Consider the following 17,509-nt stretch of genomic DNA (forward strand, 5'->3'; position numbering starts at 1 on the left):
TTCCCTTTGTTTTGTTATTTTAGTTCAAGTTCACTACTCTGGCGCTAGGGGTGGATGTGGTAGTTTCGTAACAGTGTGGAAATTAACAAAAGTTTAAATATCGAAGAAAAAAGTAAAATTATTCGGTCAAAGCCATGGGTACACGTAAGAAGGGCGCTGAATTTATTAAACATATAACAGATATAATTAAACAATCTTCTGGATTTGAGAAACATTTGGAAAAGGTATTATGTTCTCTTTTACTTTGTTGCTGACATTTGTTAGTTGTTTGTATAAGTTAACACACAATAAGTTGTTAATCCAATAAAGTATAGTTTCTTTTATTAATAATTATTCCAAAGCAATCAATTCTCATGAATCTGCATTGCAGACGTTTGTCTGCTCCAAATATTTTCCCAACATCAAATTCCGATTAATTTTAATGAACCCAAAAATGCATTTCCGGTAGTTGACTTCGTCAACCCATGCAATGCTTTACGCGTGTAGACGAAATTAATAAGAATTGTTTTTGGTAACAGCAACTAAATTTTAAACAACAGAGTGGCATGATTTCATTGAAAATAATTTTGTTAAATAGGCAAATTAATTTTAAAATTTAATTCTTACTCGAATATTGTAATGTAGTTTTTAAGACACTCTTTGATCTTTGAAAAATCGTGGTTTTAATAATAAAAGCGGCAGTAAGTTCAATTTCGATAATTGCAACTTACAGGATCAAAAGTAGTCCGCGATCCTTTTTGATAAAGTGACGCGTAATAAAAGACAGCGGTAAGTGCAATTTCGATAATTGCAACTTACAGGATAACATTAAATCGCGAGCCCTTTTTGACAAAGTGTCGCGTGAGGATCACGTTGATCCAAATTTTTTTTGATACCTTATCACGTAAGGATCTAACTGGCGCCCGAGCGAATCAGTGTCGCGTAAAGAGTGAAGAAACGGCCCCTTAGTACAAATTGGGAAAAGGACGCGTTGCACGCTAGCCACTTCACCCGCGATAAATAATAAACAAATAAATAAGAACATTTTTTAAAAGGACAACATACATTGATATGTAAAAAAAAACAACAAGTGAAATTTTTAATTCTGTTAAAGACAGACAAAACGTGTTAAAAAAAAAACAAAAGTTTTACTAAAGCTAAAAAAAAGCCGATTCAAAACAAAAATACGTTTTTATTTTAAGGATAACTCGTATAAAGTGTCAAAACACCAAGTGTAATTATTAAGTTGTTAAAGGAAAAACGTATACTAAAAAGTAAAAAAAAAAAAAAAAAAAAAATGAGTGAAGTAATTAACATTTAGTTGGATACGAATCCCATAAAAATCATTTACAAAAAAAATCTAAATTAACTTATTTGTGAACTCAAAAAATCACAATCTGTGAATGACCAAAAACCAAAATACAAAGTGTTTGAAAAAAATGAAAATATTTCCAAAATAAATATACGAAGAGTGTTGAAAAAAAATTGGAAATTGGAAAAAATTGAAATTTGCAAATTGGTGAAAACATCAAAATAAAATTACAAAAATTGGTTGAAAAAAATTAAAAAAAATTTTTTCCAAAATACATTAAAAACTGTTCTATAAAACTAAGAACTTAAAAAGTGCTATTTGTGACCCCACAACACAAACATCCCAATCTAAGAAGAAATCTTGCAGCTACGAAAAGGATCAACAAAGTTTTGAGCCCCACAATAGATGACCAATAACATCGTTACAATAGAAGAACCTACCAACATGACATCTTTAAACCTGCTATTACTATTGTCAGTTATTTTTATATTTATAATAAATTATAAATAGACATAAAATAACCGCATAAAACGTACAATATATTTGTAAACTATATTAAAAAAAAGAAGCACTTTATACTTAAATACAAATACAATTTCAATACCCTTGTTAAAAAGAAACTTAATTCGTTTAAACGTTGTAAAAAATACAAAAGTTAAATTTAAAAATAAATAATTCTTAAATTGCATCTGAATAGAATTATTTTTAAAATAAAATGGCAAATCCTAACAACCTAGTCCGTCCACCAATTCTAAACGCACCTACACCAAATCCTTCCCATCCCCCAAACCAATCTAACAGACCTGAACCAGGACAGATAAACTTAACAGACCTTAGGAATATTATATTAGAAATAGTCAATAGTCAGTTACCTCACGTACTACAAGCTACATTAAATCCGAACGCAATTCAGACAAACGCCGTCGATCAAACCATTGACGCGGAACACGTAGGCAGTATAAGTGACCTAGATAGGATCCCCGATGTTGTCAAATGTCTGAGGGAATTTTCAGGGAAACCAGGAGAGTTTAACTCTTGGAGAAAGAGCGTGGAAAGAATTTTAAAAATATATGAAAACCTGAAAGGTACTCCAAAGTACTACGGTATTTTGAACATAATTAGAAATAAAATTGTAGGTAATGCGGACATAGCATTGGAGTCATACAACACTCCTTTAGATTGGCCAGCAATTTCCAAGTGCCTTACTCTACACTACGCCGACAAACGAGATGTATCCACATTAGAATACCAGATGACAGGTCTAATTCAAGGGAACTCCACAGTACAGGAATTTTATCAGGCAGTTTATTCACACCTATCCTTGATACTGAACAAACTAGGAGGTTTAGAAGCTGGAAATGAGGCTCTATGTCTACTAACACAAACTTATAGGAGCAAAGCCCTCGATACGTTTATAAGGGGATTAAATGGCGACCTACCAAGATTACTAGGAATGAGAGAACCAGCGGATTTACCCCAGGCTCTTCATTTATGTCTCAAATTAGAAAACCAAAAATTCCGTACTAACCATGCCCAAAATCAAAATATTCAACCAATTAAAAAAACCTATTATCAAACAACTCCGTCTCAAAGATATAATTTTCAAAGGAACAAACATCAGTTCAATCCAAACATAGCCTACATACCTAACCCACAAAATATTCCTAAAATGAACAATAATTATAATATGGGTATTCCAAGTTTCGGCCACCCAAGACAGCCTCCACCACGCCCAACGGCACCAAAGCCAGCGGAGCCAATGGATGTTGATCGCAGTATTCGATCCCAACAAATCAATTACGCAAATAGACCAAATCAAAACCAATTCTTAGGTAAAAGACCACCCAATCCACCGTCAAAACAAAACGTTAGTCCACCGAAAGCCCAACGAACATTCCATATAAATACAGATACAGGAGATACATTCGAGCCCGACAACATTAATTACGAAGATTATTCTGAAGAACATACACCACAAAATTACGACCAAGATCCGGAAAACTATTTCAATGACTCTTATCTAGAAAATAATATACCAAACTATGAAGCAGATTCCGAACTTGATGACATTCATTTTTTAGAATGACAAGCTCTTCGCTTCCATATTTTGAGTGTCGGACGAAGAGCGGGAAAATCTTAAGAATCTTGATTGACACGGGATCTAGTAAAAACTACATCCAACCGGACTTAGTAAAAAAAATAATTCCAAATGAAATTCCATTCTTTGCAAAATCTGTTGCAGGTGATGTAAAAATCACATCACACACGTACATAAACCTTTTCAAACTAGACGACAAACTTAAATTCTATCTAATGCCTAGTCTAAAATCCTTCCATGGCATTCTAGGTAATGACAGTCTAAAAGCCTTAGACGCAGTTATTTACACAAGTAAAAATTACATGATCGTTCGCAAGCATACGAAGGTTCAACTTAAGCAACATGCCAGTCAAAGTGTAAATACTATAAAATTACGAGATGACCATATGAACCCCAGGCAAATGAAAGCCATGAATTGTTTAATAGATAAATTCTCTAACCTCTTCGCAGAGCCAGACGAAAAATTAACTTACACAACCAAAGTAGTTGGAGAGATCCGTACATCAAATGATTCTCCAGTGTATACCAAATTCTACCCTTACCCGGCTTCATTAAAACGAGAAGTCGAAATGCAAGTAGAAAAACTTTTAAGCGATGGAATCATACAACCATCAAGATCACCATACAATTCACCTGTATGGATAGTTGATAAAAAACCTGATTCCCAGGGAAATAAACAATATAGAATGGTCATAGACTACAGAAAACTAAATTCCGTTACAATTTCAGATAGATATCCAATTCCTGAGATATCCGATGTTTTAGGAAAATTAGGAAATAGCAAATTCTTTTCTGTCTTAGACTTAAAAAGCGGATTCCACCAAATTCCATTAAAAAGCTCTGATGTAGAAAAAACTGCATTTTCTATAAATAATGGTAAATACGAGTTCACTCGCTTACCATTTGGTTTAAAAAATGCGCCGTCGATATTTCAACGAGCTCTCGATGATATTCTCCGCGAACATATAGGGAGAATATGCTACGTATATATCGATGATATAGTTATATACAGCAAATCTGAAGATGACCATATTCGGGATATTCATAATGTCTTCAAAACTTTAGAAGAAGCTAATATGAAAGTCCAATTGGACAAATGTCATTTCTTTAAACAAGAGGTAGAATTTCTCGGATTTATAATATCCGAAGCAGGTATAAAAACCAACCCCAAAAAAGTTGAAGCTATTGCAAACTTTCCACAACCCAGAACTATTAAAGAACTTCGATCCTTCCTAGGCCTTGCCGGATATTATCGCCGTTTTATAAAAGATTATGCAAAATTGGCAAAACCGCTGACGTCACTTTTGAGAGGTGAAGAGGGTCGAATATCGAAAAGACAATCGTCTAAAATTTCTATAGAGTTTAATGCAGAGGCGGTAGAAGCTTTTACAAAGATAAAAAATTCCTTAATATCAAGAGATATTTTGTTATACTATCCAAATTATGAGAAGCCCTTCGAGCTAACAACTGATGCCTCAGATTATGCTCTCGGAGCAGTTTTGTCTCAAGGAGACAAGCCCATTACATTTATATCAAGAACTCTGAATAAAGCAGAAGAACATTACGCTGCGAATGAAAAGGAGATGCTTGCTATTATATGGGCCCTTAACAGTCTTAGAAATTTTCTATATGGAGCGGCCAAAGTGAAAATATACACAGACCACCAGCCACTCACCTATGCTCTAAGTAATAAAAACAACAATAGCAAAATGAAGCGATGGAAAGCCATATTGGAAGAATATGACTATGAACTCTTTTATAAACCAGGAAAGAGTAATGTAGTGGCAGATGCCCTTTCCAGAGTGCCTGAAGTGTCGCAAGTTAATTCTATGTCGGAAATGACGCATAGTGACGATAGTTCCTCACATAATCTTATTTATAGTGTCGAAGCTCCAATAAACGTTTTTAAAAACCAAATAATCTTTGACCCTAACGCAACAAACTCCTATAAATTTGATATTGTATTCCCAACCATCCACAGGCATACACTTCCAGAAACCGATTGTACCCCTGAACAGCTAATCCAAATTTTGAAAAAATACTTAAATCCCTCTGTAATAAATGGCATCAAAGCACCCGAAACATTAATGGGAAAAATTCAAGAAATTTTTCCACAACACTTTGCAAAATATCGTATTAGATTTACTAGCCTCCAAGTAGAAGATATTAAAGACAATACCCAACAGGATGAAATAATTATCAGCACACACAAAAGAGCTCACAGAAATGCCAGAGAAAATAAAATACAGATTCTCGAAAAATATTATTTTCCCAGTATGAACAGTAAAATTAACAGAATCGTCAAGCAATGTACTACTTGCAAAGAAAACAAATATGACAGGCATCCTCCGAAACCTGAACTAAGGGAAACACCAATACCCTCATATCTTGGAGAAATCCTCCATATTGATATTTTTAAAACGGAAAATAAACTTGTCCTCACAGCGTTGGATAAATTCTCAAAATACGCACAGGGCAAAATTATTATGTCAAGAGCTATTGAACATGTAAAAGAACCTTTACGAGAATTAATATTTTTATTCGGTGTTCCAAAAATTATAATTTTTGATAATGAGAAATCTTTTAATTCAGCTTCAATAATTTTTATGTTACAAGACCAATTGAATATAGAAATCTACAAAGCTCCACCATATACGAGTGTTGTGAACGGTCAGGTTGAACGATTTCACTCCACCTTAGCTGAAATTATGCGTTGCCTTCGAACTGAACGGACATATCCTACCTTTATAGAACTTTTAGATAGAGCAATTTATGAATACAATTACACAATACATAGCACAACAGGACAAAGACCACTCGAAGTATTTTTCGGACGACGAGTTAGCATAGACCCCGAAATGTATGACAAAGCGAGACAAGATAATATTCAAAGATTACGAGACAAACAGATAACTGACCTTAAAAACCATAATAAAAAACGAGAACCAATCAAACAATTTGACCCAGGTGATGAAATTTATGTAAAAATCCATAAGCGTTTAGGGACTAAATTGTCTCCAAGATTTAGAAAAGAAATAGTAAAAGAAAACAACACTACAACAATACTTACAGAATCAGGAAAAATAGTACATAAAAGCAACATCAAAAACTGACTTCATTTTTATATATTTCTTTTTACAGAACATTAACATTTCACTACACTTCTTCACAAAGCAACACACACCTTTTTAACTTCACACAATCATACCTTGTACCCATTCATAATGGACTATCAAAAATTCAGGATGGAACTTTCAACATTATTCACATCATAGACATAAAACGATACAGAAACCTCGTTGAGGACATACAATGGAAAATTACACAAACCATTCCTAAATCTAATCCTTTTTTCCCACTCCTAACTCATGAAATATCAGAAATTCACAATATCCTTGAAACCATAGAACCCATAGAAAGAAAGAAAAGAGCCATTAATATGATAGGCACAGCCTGGAAATACATCGCAGGATCTCCGGATCATGACGATTTTGAGTTAATTACAAAAACTTTAGACCAAACAGTTCAAAACAATAATCAACAAGTAATAATAAATGAAATTTTTACAGAAAGGTTACAAAACCTAACCCAAATTACAAATCAAATAGAAAAAGCCATTAAAAAAGATAACAACTATGTAAATGAAGCTGCACTCAGCATACAAATAAAACTAAGATTTACAAAAGAAGAACTAACAAATATTAAATTTGAAATACAATGGGCTAAGTTAAATATTGTAAACACATTTTTGTTAAATAAAAAAGAAATGACAATTGCATTAGAAAAAATTAAAAACGATAATATTATTGTAACATCAATAGAAGAAGCCCTAGAATTTGCAAAACTAAAAGTAATGTATAATCAAGAAAAACTTTTATATATTATTAAAATACCATTAACTAGTAAAGAAAACTATCAAAATTTTTTGATAAAACCTGTAAAAAGAAATAATAAAATCATAAATATTAAATTTAATGAAATTATTAAAAGTAATAATAGCATATATGGCGTAAAAAATAAATGCATAATGACAAAAAATGTAAAATTTTTTCAAAGGGACCAATTAGTAGATATTTCCAACGATACTTGTATCCCACCGTTACTAAACGGAATGAATTCATCTTGTCAAATTACTCACGGGTATCATATTCCTCAGATAGAAACTATTTCGCCGGGTATTATATTTCTTAATGATTTTAGTGGGACAGTAAATAATAAATCTTTAAATGGAACATTTTTAATAGAATTCCAAAATGTCACGCTGCGTATTAATGACAAATTTTACGAAAATTTAGAAGCTCCATTTTCAATAATTAGTCCACCAGCAATACAGCAAACACCCGACGAAGATGAATTCATAAATCTTTTATCTTTGGAAATGTTAAACTATTTGCATATTAATAATACTAAATCCATCCATGAACTCAAGTCGGAATCAGTTGTTACTAAATTTACCTTTTTTTCTTTATTTTCGATTTTTGCTATATTTTTATTGATAATTGGGTTTTTAACAAAGAAAAAACAAAAAATATTCGTTCATACAGTTACCCCTAGCCAAGAATTAATACAGGTCCCAGTCACTCGAAACACAGTGCAGGTACCAGGACCACAAAAGGTCGATGACTTACCTTATTTCTAACGATTGGGGACAATCGTTTTTAAAGGGGGAGGAGTTAACACACAATAAGTTGTTAATCCAATAAAGTATAGTTTCTTTTATTAATAATTATTCCAAAGCAATCAATTCTCATGAATCTGCATTGCAGACGTTTGTCTGCTCCAAATATTTTCCCAACATCAAATTCCGATTAATTTTAATGAACCCAAAAATGCATTTCCGGTAGTTGACTTCGTCAACCCATGCAATGCTTTACGCGTGTAGACGAAATTAATAAGAATTGTTTTTGGTAACAGCAACTAAATTTTAAACAACAGAGTGGCATGATTTCATGGAAAATAATTTTGTTAAATAGGCAAATTAATTTTAAAATTTAATTCTTACTCGAATATTGTAATGTAGTTTTTAAGACACTCTTTGATCAGCAGCCAACCAATAAAGTTGATTTTAATAAATAGAAAAATCGTGGTTTTAATAATAAAAGCGGCAGTAAGTTCAATTTCGATAATTGCAACTTACAGGATCAAAAGTAGTCCGCGATCCTTTTTGATAAAGTGACGCGTAATAAAAGACAGCGGTAAGTGCAATTTCGATAATTGCAACTTACAGGATAACATTAAATCGCGAGCCCTTTTTGACAAAGTGTCGCGTGAGGATCACGTTGATCCAAATTTTTTTTGATACCTTATCACGTAAGGATCTAACTTATATTGATATTTTTAAAACGGAAAATAAACTTGTCCTCACAGCGTTGGATAAATTCTCAAAATACGCACAGGGCAAAATTATTATGTCAAGAGCTATTGAACATGTAAAAGAACCTTTACGAGAATTAATATTTTTATTCGGTGTTCCAAAAATTATAATTTTTGATAATGAGAAATCTTTTAATTCAGCTTCAATAATTTTTATGTTACAAGACCAATTGAATATAGAAATCTACAAAGCTCCACCATATACGAGTGTTGTGAACGGTCAGGTTGAACGATTTCACTCCACCTTAGCTGAAATTATGCGTTGCCTTCGAACTGAACGGACATATCCTACCTTTATAGAACTTTTAGATAGAGCAATTTATGAATGCAATTACACAATACATAGCACAACAGGACAAAGACCACTCGAAGTATTTTTCGGACGACGAGTTAGCATAGACCCCGAAATGTATGACAAAGCGAGACAAGATAATATTCAAAGATTACGAGACAAACAGATAACTGACCTTAAAAACCATAATAAAAAACGAGAACCAATCAAACAATTTGACCCAGGTGATGAAATTTATGTAAAAATCCATAAGCGTTTAGGGACTAAATTGTCTCCAAGATTTAGAAAAGAAATAGTAAAAGAAAACAACACTACAACAATACTTACAGAATCAGGAAAAATAGTACATAAAAGCAACATCAAAAACTGACTTCATTTTTATATATTTCTTTTTACAGAACATTAACATTTCACTACACTTCTTCACAAAGCAACACACACCTTTTTAACTTCACACAATCATACCTTGTACCCATTCATAATGGACTATCAAAAATTCAGGATGGAACTTTCAACATTATTCACATCATAGACATAAAACGATACAGAAACCTCGTTGAGGACATACAATGGAAAATTACACAAACCATTCCTAAATCTAATCCTTTTTTCCCACTCCTAACTCATGAAATATCAGAAATTCACAATATCCTTGAAACCATAGAACCCATAGAAAGAAAGAAAAGAGCCATTAATATGATAGGCACAGCCTGGAAATACATCGCAGGATCTCCGGATCATGACGATTTTGAGTTAATTACAAAAACTTTAGACCAAACAGTTCAAAACAATAATCAACAAGTAATAATAAATGAAATTTTTACAGAAAGGTTACAAAACCTAACCCAAATTACAAATCAAATAGAAAAAGCCATTAAAAAAGATAACAACTATGTAAATGAAGCTGCACTCAGCATACAAATAAAACTAAGATTTACAAAAGAAGAACTAACAAATATTAAATTTGGAATACAATGGGCTAAGTTAAATATTGTAAACACATTTTTGTTAAATAAAAAAGAAATGACAATTGCATTAGAAAAAATTAAAAACGATAATATTATTGTAACATCAATAGAAGAAGCCCTAGAATTTGCAAAACTAAAAGTAATGTATAATCAAGAAAAACTTTTATATATTATTAAAATACCATTAACTAGTAAAGAAAACTATCAAAATTTTTTGATAAAACCTGTAAAAAGAAATAATAAAATCATAAATATTAAATTTAATGAAATTATTAAAAGTAATAATAGCATATATGGCGTAAAAAATAAATGCATAATGACAAAAAATGTAAAATTTTTTCAAAGGGACCAATTAGTAGATATTTCCAACGATACTTGTATCCCACCGTTACTAAACGGAATGAATTCATCTTGTCAAATTACTCACGGGTATCATATTCCTCAGATAGAAACTATTTCGCCGGGTATTATATTTCTTAATGATTTTAGTGGGACAGTAAATAATAAATCTTTAAATGGAACATTTTTAATAGAATTCCAAAATGTCACGCTGCGTATTAATGACAAATTTTACGAAAATTTAGAAGCTCCATTTTCAATAATTAGTCCACCAGCAATACAGCAAACACCCGACGAAGATGAATTCATAAATCTTTTATCTTTGGAAATGTTAAACTATTTGCATATTAATAATACTAAATCCATCCATGAACTCAAGTCGGAATCAGTTGTTACTAAATTTACCTTTTTTTCTTTATTTTCGATTTTTGCTATATTTTTATTGATAATTGGGTTTTTAACAAAGAAAAAACAAAAAATATTCGTTCATACAGTTACCCCTAGCCAAGAATTAATACAGGTCCCAGTCACTCGAAACACAGTGCAGGTACCAGGACCACAAAAGGTCGATGACTTACCTTATTTCTAACGATTGGGGACAATCGTTTTTAAAGGGGGAGGAGTTAACACACAATAAGTTGTTAATCCAATAAAGTATAGTTTCTTTTATTAATAATTATTCCAAAGCAATCAATTCTCATGAATCTGCATTGCAGACGTTTGTCTGCTCCAAATATTTTCCCAACATCAAATTCCGATTAATTTTAATGAACCCAAAAATGCATTTCCGGTAGTTGACTTCGTCAACCCATGCAATGCTTTACGCGTGTAGACGAAATTAATAAGAATTGTTTTTGGTAACAGCAACTAAATTTTAAACAACAGAGTGGCATGATTTCATGGAAAATAATTTTGTTAAATAGGCAAATTAATTTTAAAATTTAATTCTTACTCGAATATTGTAATGTAGTTTTTAAGACACTCTTTGATCAGCAGCCAACCAATAAAGTTGATTTTAATAAATAGAAAAATCGTGGTTTTAATAATAAAAGCGGCAGTAAGTTCAATTTCGATAATTGCAACTTACAGGATCAAAAGTAGTCCGCGATCCTTTTTGATAAAGTGACGCGTAATAAAAGACAGCGGTAAGTGCAATTTCGATAATTGCAACTTACAGGATAACATTAAATCGCGAGCCCTTTTTGACAAAGTGTCGCGTGAGGATCACGTTGATCCAAATTTTTTTTGATACCTTATCACGTAAGGATCTAACTTATACAAGGTGTATTAGGTGTGCTCAATAACTTCAAACAATAGGAACGTTCGTTTGCTTAATAATTTAAACAAAATATTTTTCGTTTACCAAAAAAAATCCGGGAAAGGACTGGGAGTTGGAAAATTTTACTTTTTAAAATTTTGCAGTGATATCATAGACAAATTAAGGTGTATACCATTGCACAATTAAATCAAGGTAACCTCATTTCAAATAAATAAAATCCAGCTCTGCCATTTACAGTAATTTACATTGTCAACTTTACGTCATTGAATTAAGATTCCCATCTCTGATTTGTGTATATACAATGAATTTATAAATAAACATTTTAACAATGAGGTGTTGTCAAATGTATAATTTTTGAGAAAATTGCAAGCATATGATGTTACCTTTTTAATTTTACCATCGTATAGACAGGGACGCTGCTCATTTCGGAATGCCAATAAAAACGAAATTTTGAACTATTAAATAAATAAAAAAATGCATGTCTTAATTGTCAATTTCTATTTATTAATCTTACTTTATCTTTGTATAAAATTTTAATTTTGATATGTAATGAACTTAAGGAGTTACAGTTTTTTTACTTGGACTTGGACATAAATCAATAAAACATTCGTCGCAGACCCAATATAAAGTATATTTATTCATAATATAATAATTTAAACAAAATATTTTTCGTTTACCAAAAAAAATCCGGGAAAGGACTGGGAGTTGGAAAAGGCCCCGCCCGACTTTAATGCTTTTTTTTAGAGTTTTTTTTCGAAATATGCATTTAGACCCCAAAAATTATATTTATTGTTGATCAGCATATATATTCTCATCAGCATCGTCGTAAGTTGTTAAAATTTTACTCAAATGTGTATATATCTGCAGGACTTTTGGTATTGAATGTGGGTTATGTAGGTCCACGTTTTCGTATAGCCCCCATATGACGGTACCTCCCTATATTCGGTATTTTGATGAATTTAGTGATATTATTCACCGGAAATGTTTCGAATTTGGTATTTGAAGTTCGTAATGTATACTACAGCCTAAAAAGGTCACGTTTTGGTATAGCCACATATAATGGTACCTCCTATATTCGCTATTTTGACGATTTTAGCTACGTTATTCGCCGTTTTTTTTTTTCAAGTTTGGCATTTGAATATTCTAATGGCTTATGACAAAAGTAGCCTACGAAGGTCCACGTCGTCGTATAGACCCTAATATAACGGCTACATTCGGTTCTTTTAAGATAGTAACAGAATTTTTAACGGATTTTATTTATTTATTTATTTATTTTTTTTTAATTGCCAAATTTGTATTCAAAGTTCGTCCCAGCCGAACTTACAGCTTTTTTACTTGTTTTTTGGCACCGCAATATTGCAAACAACATACCATAGGGCAAGCAATATACCTTGATTATATTTTGAATGTTATCTCATAAACTGTGTGAGTTTTAAAAATTACATTGTTCATTGAATTGTTTCTAATTAAACCCACAGGTTAAAATCACTAGCGGCGGCGAGGGTAAATGCACGGCAGAATTTGTGGTGAGCACAGAGCATCTAAATCGATTGGGCGGTTTGCATGGCGGTTTTACAGCCACATTGGTCGATATGGTCACAACATATGCTCTGATGTCCAAACCATGCCATCCGGGAGTATCAGTGAATATTAATGTGAATTACCTGAAAGCAGCCAAGGCCGGAGATGAAGTTCTTATCGACGCAAATCTCTTGAGGGCTGGCAAGAAGTTGGCCTTCCTCGAATGTGAGCTAAGGCACAAGAAAGACAATTCAATAATAGCCAAGGGTTCGCACACAAAATTCGTTGATTTTCAATAGCAGAATATGTAAAATACAATCTAGCAGTAGAACAAATAGGAATAAAAATGCACACCTTTAGTGAATATAGAATTTCATATGTGTTGACTTTATTATTATTCATTGAATTTGGGTAAGTTTACTAAGTTAAGATTATCTTAAGTTTGGCAATTGTGTTGTCGTTTTTTTCTTTTGGTTTAATTGTCACATTCTTTGGGTGGTTTGCTGTTCGATCATAAAAATTATATTATATTTTTTAAGTTTGAACTTATTTATTGTGCATTAAGTTTTTAAATTTTTATTTTTAGATATTTAATAATTATCTTCATTGTCGGTGTTAAAAACTGTTATCTTACATATTACACGAACGAACAACATATTTGAAAAATACAATCAAATTTTGTTCTCAATAAATCTAAAATTGTAAAATGGTTATCTATCGAATGCTGATTGTTTTTCGTTTAATCTTTCTTATTGGATGCCGCATTGAAAATGTGGGGACAATGGGGACAACAGGCCATGGGCGGCGTTATGGGCTCTATGCCTGGTTCGCAGTGCACTTCGCCACATTTCTCTTTTGTGCAAGTAATTTGGGCACGACGACATTCGCATTTAGTGCAATAATCCGGCGACCACACTTCATTGTTTAAACGTGTGGTGCCGTTTTCATCCACACAGTGATTCCGTTTTATGGGTTTGTCCTTGGGACTGCTGCTGGTTGCATCACAAGACTCTTCTAGTTTGTGCATTTTTTTGTGCATCTTTTTTAATTCCTTCTGGAAGGAGCTAATAACTTCCTCCAAGCCGCTGACACGTTCCTCATTAATGTCCATCAACTCTTCCAAATCATTAATATGGTGTGTATACTCCGCATCATCGTCAACTGCTTCTTCTTCTATCACTTGTCGCTTGCCCAATGAACGTTTCATGCGATTAGCTTTGGGATATGTCTGCGGTACATAGGAATCAATGAGTGGGGGTAAACTGCTACACACTGCACAGTCTTGCCAAAAGTATAAATTAATACCAGGGATATCTTCACATTTCTTGTAGCCTCCCTGGTGTTTCGCCAAAATGAATACATTTTCGTTGACTTCTTGGATATTGTCTCCGGTATCGCAGAGCACTCTAGCCAGGTTGGCTTGCTTAATTTGCTCCAGTTGTTGCGGCAGGAAGACCGAAGGATTTTCGTAATAGAAGCGATCACCATCTCTCAGACGTCTGAATTGGTCCACTAATATACATTGGAATAGCGGTCCCACTTTAGCGCCTTCTATTTGATCCTCAAGTATACCACCGACCCATACATCAATGTTATCTGGATGGCCATAGAGTTCCTTAAGTTTATCGCGTATTTCCTTATTGGTAATCTCCTTTTCGAGATCATCGAAAGTCTTGGCTTCCGTTAGATTACAAAGTTTGCGGTAAACATTGTATCCGGGTATGCCATGATCTCTACCTCGTTGTATATTAATAGCAGCCAAGTCCAAGGCCACGGCATGGGCAGTTTGGAAGAGTTTCTCCGTTAGCTCTGAATTGAGATTTTGACCTGGAAGTTTCAATTTTGCCGGTGTGGCAAACATGCCTCGCATCAATGGATCCACACCTCCTTCATAGACCAAACGCCATGGAGCAAAGAATGCCTTATGTAATTGCAAATGACCCTGAGGAATAGGTTCAAAGGAGGAGTTCAAACGTTGTAGTATGGGATTGATTAGTGTATGACCAAACCGGAAAGCAGCCGTAGCGAATTCATTGGCAATTGAGGGATTCAGCGATGAATTGTAGCCCTTGTATTCCCCAAGCATTTTCATGCCACTTTCACCTATAATTAAGGGCAGCCAATGCTTGTAGGTGATGTGTTGCATTTGAGCTCCCACAATTTTCCTGGTCTCATGGTATAAGGTGTTTCCTTCCCACTGTGGATTGATGTCCTTCAAGGCAGTGGCTATGCGATTATGTTCACGCAGCCAAATAGTGTGCATGGCTAGTAGGCCCACCTGCTCGTTAACTCTTATGTCGCCGGAGACGAAGCAATTCATTTGATTTTCATCTAAATTCCGCCGGCAATCCATGCCGTCTTGGGGTGCAGCAAACGGTAACATATCTCGCTGATTGGGGAAATGAACACCAATACGCAGCAGACCATCGTCTGTTGTCAAATTTCTCAATTCGTTGGCAAATGCCTCGGTATAACCATAAACCTGGGAGGCATCAATAAATGAAGTCAGCTGATTGATTTGTTCACGATGTTGAACACTTTCAAAGAAAACCGAGGTCATTCCTGAACCGCAAATTGAACTAGATCTTACCAGATCTATGCAGCGTCTATTGCTTATGCGCGGATCATTTGGTGGAACTTCGATGGGATAGCAAGGCGGGGCAAATTCACAAGTCTTCTTACAATCGACACCATCCCAACTTTCCGAACTGACCGAGGGAATAGCATGATCCATATCATGGTCCAAGAATTGACCCCACTGCATGACCATGTGGGTAATGCGATCATCAGGTGTGATTTCCTTGGTTGATATCAGGGAGGTGGATACCAGACGGGAACTTGGTTTCTGGAAGCCAGCATATAATTTTTCCTTTGTCCAACCGATGGGTAAGCTGAAACCATTTTCATAAATAGGTTTCTCAAGGCGACGGAAGGCTGTAAGAGAAGCCCCCCACGTGGGATGAAGTAGATTATTGCATGTACCATCTATGCTGCGATATTTCGAATGGAAACACATATCTGTGCAATTGGGCATTTCACGATGTTCCATACAACCGGAAAGTTCTGCCACCAAATGTAAATGCTCCCTGGACAGTAGATCTTTAAATTTGTATTTGTCACTTTCAATGATCAGGTTATCACCCTTCAAGACATGTTTGCGTATATTAACCAAAGTGCGTTCATATATTTCCGCAGCTCTAGCCAATTGTCTGGCCTCACCCGTAGGGAAACGGAAAACTCGTAATAAATCAGCGTAATTGGGTGGAGCAGCTTCGCCATTGGGCTTAGTGCGATTACGATTCGTAAAAAGTGTGTCGATAGTATTGTTGATGGCCAAATCGATTTCCTTGGCAGCCTCTTCGAAAGCAATACGCACATAACGATCTCCTGGAGCCAAGTCCTCATTTGTCCTGAAACGATGGGGAAGAAAAAAACGAAAGTTAGTAAAATCTTTAAAATGCATTTGCATCAGTATCGATTTCAATTTTATTGTGCGCCATTTGCGTAATATTCGTCCAAATAGGATGTATTTCGACACATCTGACCGAATTCAGTCTAGATGCAAGTACTTCAGATTTGGTGAAAATGGGTTCAAATTCAGTTCCCATACATATATTTCATCCGATTTGGTGTTAAGTGTTTAACAATGGTATTTGATACTAAATATCAGATTCAGATTTGGATATAGCTCCCCCATATATATTAATCCGATTTCACGTTTATTGTATTCCAAATCCGTAATAATCAGCCCAAATAGGATTTTGGCACATACGATCGAATTTTGACTAGAAGCAAGTACTTCAAATTTCGTGAGAATCGGTTAGGATATGGATATGCACCTTCTAGTACCTCCCCCAGAAAATGCCAATATTTTCAAAGAAAATTATTTATTGCACAGAAAGAATATATAATCCGATTTTTCTCAATCTTTGCAAATCCTAATATTTGCATCAGTGCTAGGTCAGGTGCGAAAACGGACAATATCGGTCCACTCCATCAAGTACCTTCCTCACAAGAGGTAATTTTGAATAATTAAAACTCTTATAAAATGTGATGTGAGGAACGGGTTGTCTTCAAATTACACACCTCACAATATTTTTATTAACCCAAGGTCTGGTGTGAAAATGGCATATATCTCTCCATTCCTTCTGGTACCTCCCCCACAAGGGTCATAATTTTGAATACCCATGAAGTGAAGCGATATATTCCACCTTCGTACCAGACCTTGGGTTAATAAAATTATTGTGATGTGTGTACTTTGAAAACAATCGGATTCTTACATCACATTTTATAAGAATTATAATTATTTAAAATGTTGGACACGAAATTAACTTCCGATTCCATTCAT

General features: G+C 34.0%; 2 protein-coding genes across 4 annotated transcripts in view; one reads left to right on the forward strand and one right to left on the reverse strand.

Moving 5' to 3' along the window:
* The first annotated feature begins 8 nt into the window (after positions 1-8).
* LOC101888219 (acyl-coenzyme A thioesterase 13) lies at positions 9-13,532 on the forward strand. The gene is made up of 2 exons (XM_005190788.4): positions 9-224; positions 13,119-13,532. Exons 1-2 carry the CDS (start codon positions 135-137, stop codon positions 13,458-13,460), a joined length of 432 nt encoding a protein of 143 aa, XP_005190845.1. The 5' UTR covers positions 9-134; the 3' UTR covers positions 13,461-13,532.
* The window catches only part of LOC101887365 (peroxidasin), a 172,676-nt gene continuing 168,683 nt past the window's right edge, over positions 13,517-17,509 (reverse strand). For all 3 annotated transcript variants that reach the window (XM_005190782.4, XM_005190783.4, XM_005190781.4), the window contains exon 10: positions 13,517-16,571. In XM_005190782.4, coding sequence (XP_005190839.1) covers positions 13,901-16,571 — 2,671 coding nt within the window. In that variant the 3' untranslated portion in view covers positions 13,517-13,900. The remainder of the gene's footprint in view (positions 16,572-17,509) is intronic.

The sequence above is a fragment of the Musca domestica genome, unplaced genomic scaffold, assembly GCF_030504385.1.
Source record: "Musca domestica strain aabys unplaced genomic scaffold, Musca_domestica.polishedcontigs.V.1.1 29, whole genome shotgun sequence".
Lineage (NCBI taxonomy): Eukaryota > Metazoa > Arthropoda > Insecta > Diptera > Muscidae > Musca > Musca domestica.

What these genes read in the sequence shown, in the direction of transcription:
- LOC101888219 (XM_005190788.4), top strand. Translation starts at nt 135, where the DNA reads ATGGGTACACGTAAGAAGGGCGCTGAATTTATTAAACATATAACAGAT. An exon ending in TTGAGAAACATTTGGAAAAG is followed by an intron (nt 225 to 13,118) that starts GTATTATGTTCT and finishes TTAAACCCACAG; the next exon opens with GTTAAAATCACTAGCGGCGG.